The 8,163-nt window shown below is 41.3% G+C and overlaps 1 protein-coding gene and 1 pseudogene across 2 annotated transcripts in view; both read right to left on the bottom strand.

The window, feature by feature from the left end:
• LOC111658960 (1-acyl-sn-glycerol-3-phosphate acyltransferase delta-like) overlaps window positions 1-1,717 on the bottom strand; it is a 3,485-nt pseudogene extending 1,768 nt beyond the window's left edge. Inside the window, exons 1-3 of the transcript XR_015437584.1 lie at window positions 684-1,717; window positions 284-453; window positions 1-185 (exon numbers count right to left, since the gene is read on the bottom strand). The exon at window positions 1-185 is cut by the window's left edge and continues 226 nt beyond it. The product of XR_015437584.1 is annotated as a 1-acyl-sn-glycerol-3-phosphate acyltransferase delta-like (transcript). The remainder of the gene's footprint in view (window positions 186-283; window positions 454-683) is intronic.
• A 91-nt stretch (window positions 1,718-1,808) lies between these two features.
• On the bottom strand, window positions 1,809-7,637 carry LOC111658907 (1-acyl-sn-glycerol-3-phosphate acyltransferase delta-like). Its single transcript, XM_023411610.2, is given in 10 exon segments — window positions 1,809-3,781; window positions 4,451-4,489; window positions 4,492-4,645; window positions 5,123-5,198; window positions 5,302-5,404; window positions 5,548-5,701; window positions 5,797-5,958; window positions 6,057-6,226; window positions 6,449-6,630; window positions 7,436-7,637. Coding segments are annotated over 9 exon segments (1,128 nt in total). The 5' UTR covers window positions 6,627-6,630; window positions 7,436-7,637; the 3' UTR covers window positions 1,809-3,689.
• Between the last annotated feature and the right edge of the window lie 526 nt (window positions 7,638-8,163).

Here is an 8,163-nt window from a genome sequence, read left to right on the forward strand (position 1 = left end):
AACTTTCACATGCTGAAACTTACCCAGTAGTTTTCTGGGTAATCCCGCAGGTTCTGAAGACTCTGAGCCACCGTCCTTCGGTCTTCTTCCCATTTCCTCTTGCAGAAAACTATCTCCAGGAAGTACCACATCCAACCGATGATTGGCACATACGCCAACTCCTTCTTGGCTAAAACTTTTGAGCTCTGGGAAAATTGACATTTTTTATCGTTAAGGAACTACACACATCCTCTACATAAAAAACGGCTAAGCACTTGGGTTTTCTGGGACACTTGTCTCTTACCCCCAGGACTCCGAATCTGTCACAGAAGGTCCAGCCACACAGGAAGTCTATTTCAAAACTGTGATTGAGAACCACAATTGCATTCTCATTTCCATACAGTGGATAACTCTTTGGGTCGGTGTAGAGCGTGCATTCTGTCCCAGACCACCACTCCAGGGCGGCTACCATCTCTGAAGATCAGGAAGACACAATGATGTCACCTCTATGTTTTGTGAGGAAAGATAGTTGTGTATGTTTGTAAAGCTGCCTTATGCTGCACCAGAGTTGAAATCTATGATCTTGTTCTTTGGAACAAAGTTACCACTGAAATGAAAAATTCTTCCTTCCAGCAGCAAAACAAACACAGTACCAACAGACTTCAGCATCATCTATGTGGCAGAGAATAAGAGCAACTACTCAGGGCTACTGACGCAGTAGGCCAGTCGGATGTTGATCCTGCGGGCCAGCTGTTTACTGACCAGCCACAGAGGTAGAGTACAGAGCTGCAGCAGGTTGATGATGAGGCCGCTGACCAGGAACACGTAGCAAATCATCAGGTGACACAAGAACTGTGACTTCAGCAGCTGCAGGACGCCCATTGTTCTGTCAAAGTTGCACAGCTTAAAGCATTAAAACACAACCACTTCCTCGTGTCACACACACTTGACTCAATGGTACGAGATACTGTATCACTCAGCTCTGTCAAACACACCTATCAAGCCTAGTGTTGACCTAAGGTGTGACAGTAACTGCCCTTACAGCACTCAGCCTGCTCTTACATGAAGATCAACTTCGAAGAGGTCAAAACTCCAGCATCACTTGTAGTATAAAGAGAGACTTTATAGTGCTGTTAACATCAGCCCTGCCTTTTTTTGCTGGTGATCCACTGACTTTAGATCTTTGGCATGTTTGTGTGTGGTTTTGAAACCATTACATGGACTATTGAGATCTTACCTTCACATTTGAACTGTTAAGTAATTCTGATGCATGCTTAACCTAATGGGTTTCCGTAGACATACAGGAAATAAACTAAATGTTTTCTTTTTGCCTTTACCTTATTTTAACCTCATTTTGGATTTCATACATGAATTGTGTATTATGTATTATTAACATCTTACTTGATTTGTGAGTTTAACTATTATTTACAGATCTGGGTGCCTTTTCCCAAGATAAGATTAAAAGATAGGTTGACATGTGCTCAGTTAATATGAAGAAGTCATGAGTCACTGTAGTTCCTAGTTCTCATCTTCTAATGTCTCAAAATTTGTGGAAAATTTAATTTTTAAGTTCATCCAAAGCTAATATGAGACCCTGGCAGCCTGAGTTAAACAAAGAAAAGTGTATACACCCAAAGTTACACTAATAAGACCAACTTTGGTTGATACCAGCAGACTGCAAAATGCAGGATTTATAATGCCAAATTAGAAATCAAAAAAATCAAACAAAGAAGCTAAATGGAATGCACATTGTTCTATTTATTTATTTTTTTAATTTATTTTATTTTATTTATAGAGCGCATTTCATGCACAAGGCAGACACAATGCGCTTCTATGTATTTTTTTTTAATACAAGCATTTATTGAGGCATAATTACATAAAACACATACGGCCAGAGGATAATTATCTGGATTTGGAGTCTTTAGTAACTAAATTAATTATTCTTCATCATCGATCCAGGATCATCACTCTGTGTCCCTGAGCTCGGGCATGTCAGTCACTTAGTGGCTCATATTTATTATGGGAGGAAAGCTGAAGTAAAATATCACTGGACTGTGGGCAATTTTCTGAGTGATTCATAAGAAGAGAGAGAAAAAAAAACATCTGGTGAGTTCAAACCAACACAAAAAAACTAAAGGTCTAATCATTAATTATGAAATGTCCAGGCACCAGCAGGTGGCCAGAGGATACAGTATGTTGGTTACATAGACAAATAAATAAATAAATAAAAAAGACTGGGGCTGCAGAAACATGTCATCAGACTTTAACCAAACAAATGAATCTGTCCACTGATATGTGAAGGGTCAGTGTCAGTCATCCTCATAACTGTGATTTACTTGTCTTTCTAAATGAGTAGCCAACAACACTGTGACATCATCAGGCGCGTTTAAGCTGAGTGACTCCGGCTTTTCATACTTTTATCCAGGTGAGGTGAACAGAACTCTGGGAACAGCAGGTAAGAAATTATGTCTCGTGTCTGGTTTGCATGCCACCACCGGGGGTCACTAAAGCTTCTTTTTTGCACTCCATGTTTCAAACCAGCTATGGCCTTGTGTTGTCCTGGTAATGAGTGTGTGATGCAAATTTTAACAGTTTAATATGTGTGTATCACAGCAAAGGGTGAAGGTTATGGACACGCAGCGGATATCTGGGGTTTAGCCTGTGTCCTCACTGAGGTGACAGGAAAGGTAAGGAGTGACAGTGACTGAGGGAGGAGACCCACTGAAATACAGTATGTGCTCACTAAGTTACTCTACCTCTGTTTATACTGTCAAGAAGAGATTCAGTGTAGATTAGCCTTGGCTTCTGTTTGTTGTAACAGTGCAGTATATTTATGTTTTCATTTATTAAAACCGTAGGAAGTTGACTCGTGACTCAGGTAGTGATTCTCTCCTCGTTTTTATCTCAGCTTGCAGAGGGTGAGACACTGCTTCAGCAAGTATTTCAAAGAATTCCTGATTTCCAAATACTCTAATACTCATAGTACAGTTTATTTTTTTTGTCTTTGCTGAGGAGTAAGTGTCAAGTTGAGGCCTTCAGAGGATTTTCGAGTAAATCTAGTTACTGGTGAAAAGCTGTTCTTGTAAGTGGAGTGTATCCAACTAAAATGAGGAACAGGGCCTGTTCTCCCTCCCTGTGGCCGAACACAAAACATCCAAACATCCAAACACAGACACTGGCACACACACCACAACTTCTGATCCTCTGCTGCTCTCATAGTGTTTGCTTTGTACAAACAATATTAATAAACCAATATGTTTTATTTTTTAAAAACTGAAATATATATTTTATTCCACCATGAAAATGTCATATTAGATTACAAGCAAAGAGGTAGACCATTCTGCACTTAGTTGGGTTTAAAATTTCAGTTTGACTTATCAGCAAGAATATTTGCCTTGACTGTATTCAAATATTTACCCTCTGATTTTAGAAGAATGTAGTCAAGCTATATTTTATCTTGCCTCATGTTCCTATTATAAGTTTCCTAAAGGAAGTTGCTCACCACAGTCCAGTCTCATGATCTTTATCGTGATGAGCTTATGCAGCATAGTGTTAGGACAAAACTACCGTGTCTGCATTGTGCTTTTAAGCAGGTTTGCACTTGTTGGACCAACAGGAACCTGTCAGACTGGTGTTTACAAAGTCTGCAGCCAGCAGCTTGCAGATTAGAGGCTGTGCAAAGAAGCAGCTCTGAGTAGGGTCAGGATTCCTTAGTTTCTGTTTAGAGGAACCTCCTTATTCCCATAGCTCGAGCCTTTGTCAATCTCAGTCTGGCCAATCATCCAGCGAACTCCCAGTGAAGCTGTGAAAGAAAGAGTCAGAGAGAGTACATTTAGAATATTATCTGAGCAAGTCACAAGAAGGGCTGACAGATTTTGAGATCCTGCACAGGACATGGTTATTTCCACAGTAAATTCAATTTTTAATTTTGTAAATTTGCCCTCACAGTATGAAGATTTTTCAGGATCACGTTTAAGTTACGTGGCTGAATTTGCCACTTTGAGACTGGAAACTGAGGGTTGAGTCTGTCAACAACCAATGTCTGGAGAAAATCCCAAATTACGTTCCAGTTTAACTGGCACTTTTCACAAAATGCTTAATACTGAGCTGTCACTTCCAAGATAACCAATTTTGTCATTTTTACCTCAACCACAAACATGGCTAATCATTTATTGTGGAAACCGTAACATGTTCCTCCTGAACCCATGCTGTCAGAAAAAAAATATTTCTCTATTTAACATCTCTGTGAAACAAATTAGATAGATGAATGTTTGACTCTGAGTAAGCACATGCCTGAATGCTGTTGGGGACATGCTCCCAAGACAGCTTAATCATATCTTCCAAAAAAAGGGGACTTACATTTGAGTTGTCAGATCTGCTGCTTTATGAAACATTTGAACAAAAAAGGAGCCTGTTAAACTGAGGGAGGGACTGTTACAGCCATTTTTGGGCTTGAATGTATGAAACAAACCTGCAGAGCAGAGAGCCACAGAAGCTAAGATGGAGAGCATCCAGAGCTGAAGAGTTGAGTCAGTAGTAGGCCCAGAGGGTAGAGCAGCAAGCAGCACCAGAATAACCAGTTGATCAAGGACCAGGGTCGGCGTGGAGGGCTCACTGTGGGGCCAGGGAAACACCCTGTCTGTGTGTAGTGCTCCTGAAAGCTATCCTGCAGATACATCAATACAGACACAAGTCAATACCAAAGTCTCAAAATGTAAGGTGAGTCCAGGTTTGTTCTTTGACAGCCATGTTGCTGTCAGTGTGTCTAGAAAGTGGTAGGAGCCAAAATATAACAACTTTGTTTAATGTTTCACATTAGGCATTCAGATTAATGAGTTACTTAGGTCATGGAAAGTGTGAACAGAAAAGTAATGACAGAAGCCAAATCCACAAAAGTACCCCAACAAAACAAGACAAAAAAAACACACCACAGTCCAGGATCTCCCACAGTTTTTTATCCTCTTACATCTATCCAACTTATATGAAATAAAACACAAGCCTTCAGGGAAAAAGAGCACAGGCACTTTTTTACACAGTAAAATTAATTAGTATATCTTGTTTTTAGGCCATCAGGACTACTACACAGTTCCTCATGGGAAAACCTTCACCCCATCAGAAACCTCCCCCTTCAACACACTCTTACCTTTTCCTGGTAGAGTTTGTGGAGCCAAGCAGCGCACTCTGCCTCATCCTCTGGGATCATCTCTAGCGGGATTCTCCTGCAGGTAAAAGAGGGAAGTCAGATCTCTCAGATAAAAACAGATTGCATCACCAAAGAGGAAATGAAACAAAAAATCTTCACTGGAAAGCATTTCTTTGTACCTCACATATAAATCTGCATGATATTTCTTCCCATTGAGAATTCCAAGCAAGGTTGGTGATTCGTTGTTTCTGAAGTTCAGTGTGGAATCATAAACAGCCGCAGCTACACAAGACGAGACACAGCAGCAGTTAACTGTACAACTCATTTAATTTGTAAATATTTCCCCTCTCAAAGACACCCAGCTCACAGTGTCTGGTATCTACTGACGGCCATATTTAAACTCTTCGTCAGAGATGGATACTCACCAGTTCCTCTGAGGTTTTGGACAGTTACCCAGAATCCTTTGGTCCTTGGCAGAAGATGGTACTTCAGTTTGGGAAGACCTTTGCTCTCAGCCACCTGCATGCTGACCTGGTGCTTCTTTGGTGTGAAGCGTGTTCCTTCACAGTAAAGCAAGAACTAGTCCCAGGAAAAGAGAGTGTTCGTCAACAACGTTAAAGACATCATTCTCAGCCATCTTGATTTTATTATAACTTTCACATGCTGAAACTTACCCAGTAGTTTTCTGGGTAATCCCGCAGGTTCTGAAGACTCTGAGCCACCGTCCTTCGGTCTTCTTCCCATTTCCTCTTGCAGAAAACTATCTCCAGGAAGTACCACATCCAACCGATGATTGGCACATACGCCAACTCCTTCTTGGCTAAAACTTTTGAGCTCTGGGAAAATTGACATTTTTTATCGTTAAGGAACTACACACATCCTCTACATAAAAAACGGCTAAGCACTTGGGTTTTCTGGGACACTTGTCTCTTACCCCCAGGACTCCGAATCTGTCACAGAAGGTCCAGCCACACAGGAAGTCTATTTCAAAACTGTGATTGAGAACCACAATTGCATTCTCATTTCCATACAGTGGATAACTCTTTGGGTCGGTGTAGAGCGTGCATTCTGTCCCAGACCACCACTCCAGGGCGGCTACCATCTCTGAAGATCAGGAAGACACAATGGTGAAAAAAATGGTAGTTTGACTGCGTTTGCAAAGTTGTCTTATGCTTCTTGCAGACTGATATTAAATCTTTGATTCATTGCAACAAAGTTACCACTGAAATGACAGATTTCTTCCCTCCAGCAGCAAAACAAACACAGTACCAACAGACTTCAGCCTCCAGCATCATCTATTTGGCAGAAAATAAGAGCAACACTCACGGCTACTGACACAGTAGGCCAGTCGGATGTTGATCCTGCGGGCCAGCTGTTTACTGACCAGCCACAGAGGTAGAGTACAGAGCTGCAGCAGGTTGATGATGAGGCCGCTGACAACGAACACGTAGCAGATTATCAGGTGACACAAGAACTGAGACTTCAGCAGCTGCAGGACGCCCATTGTTCTGTCAAAGTTGCACAACTTAAAGCATTAAAACACAACCACTTCCTCGTGTCACACACACCCCCCTTCATCAGCCAGCTCTGTCAAACAAAGTCGTCAGCTGGAGTTGCCCTGGGCTGTGACAGCAACTGTTCTCACAGCACTGATCCCACTCTGACATAAAGGTTTTCTTTGACTGGATTTAATCTTCTGAATGGAGCTTCTGTGCTGGACTCTGCATAAACTGGACTGTGCATAAACGGCATATGACAGGGTAAATGTTTGCTCCTCACTGTAGCCTACTCTTTTTCGGGTATAGGGTCATGTATCATCATCAAGCCCATAACCATGTTGTAGTTTTGTCAGAGCATTTCCTTAAAGTCAGGTAATATGAGTTTAAATGCATTAGCTCTGTTATTGAATCAGTGTGCTCTGAAAGGTCAGACCAATCCCACTTTAGTTTAGCAGCCTATAAGAAGGTCGCATTTTTTAGCTGTTCCACAGCACTGACAAACACTGTCCTTATTATTCACCATCAAACTGGTTTTGATGGTACAACACAGACATGCAAGTCTACAAAGTAAGTGGCAACAACAATAGCACGATAACAATGACACAAAAATACCACTTAAAATTTTCAAGCAACATTTACATATCAGTGGTGAGATGAGATGGAAATACAACTACACAAATGATCAGAATAAATACAATCAGTGACAAAGATTATTTCAACAAACTGTAGTTTGACAGAGTCAAATGTCAAGTTATTACTAATCCATAACAAACAGGAAAAACACCATCATTCATCTGACAAATGTGACATTTACCTGGCTCAGTCTATGTTCTTCAGGAGAGCTGTCCTGCCACAGGAACCTTCAATCTCACAAAAGTAGACAAATTAAAAGAAAACACCAGTCTTCACCATGTATCCATGCCACTTGGAGTTCGTGCTGTTCTTCAGATTTCAGTCATGTTCATTTTCATTCTCTAGTTGACTCACTGCTAAAAGAAAACTTCCCCCAAACAAGGAACCACACCCATCCGAAAGCCACGCCTGGACCCGAGGATGGAGACATGAGTGAGAGCTCTTCTTCCTTCTAGAAACTCTGGAGCCAGGTCGCCTGCAAAGATGGGGGACGTGGTCGCGCTGATCAGGACTGATTAAACCAGCAGAGCCGCTCTGTCACCATGGTGACCGATATAGCAAATAAAACTCCCTCACAAGTAATTAGCTCAATAAAATACATTTCACCTCAGGATGATAATAATACATTTAGTCTGAGGGTGATTTATCGAGTTCACCTTTAAAAAGTTAATCATTTTTAATCAGCATGTCAACATTTCCCGATACTGATACACCTACACGCAGTTGTTTCTTCGTGTCACAAACTGGGACTGAGTGAGACCTCTTTCTGTTTTTCACTAGTCTTTGCCTTGCCCTTATTTGGCCATAGGAAAGGCGGAGTAAGGGTGCATGCGCCGTGGTCTTCTCGTGATCAATGTAATCAAGCATCATAACGCCAACAAAAGTGACAGCTGTCTGAGGAAAACGTCG

Source organism: Seriola lalandi, unplaced genomic scaffold, assembly GCF_002814215.2.
Source record: "Seriola lalandi dorsalis isolate HSWRI2012SDOR001 ecotype SW California unplaced genomic scaffold, Sedor1 jcf7180002054470, whole genome shotgun sequence".
Classification (NCBI taxonomy): Eukaryota; Metazoa; Chordata; class Actinopteri; order Carangiformes; family Carangidae; genus Seriola; species Seriola lalandi.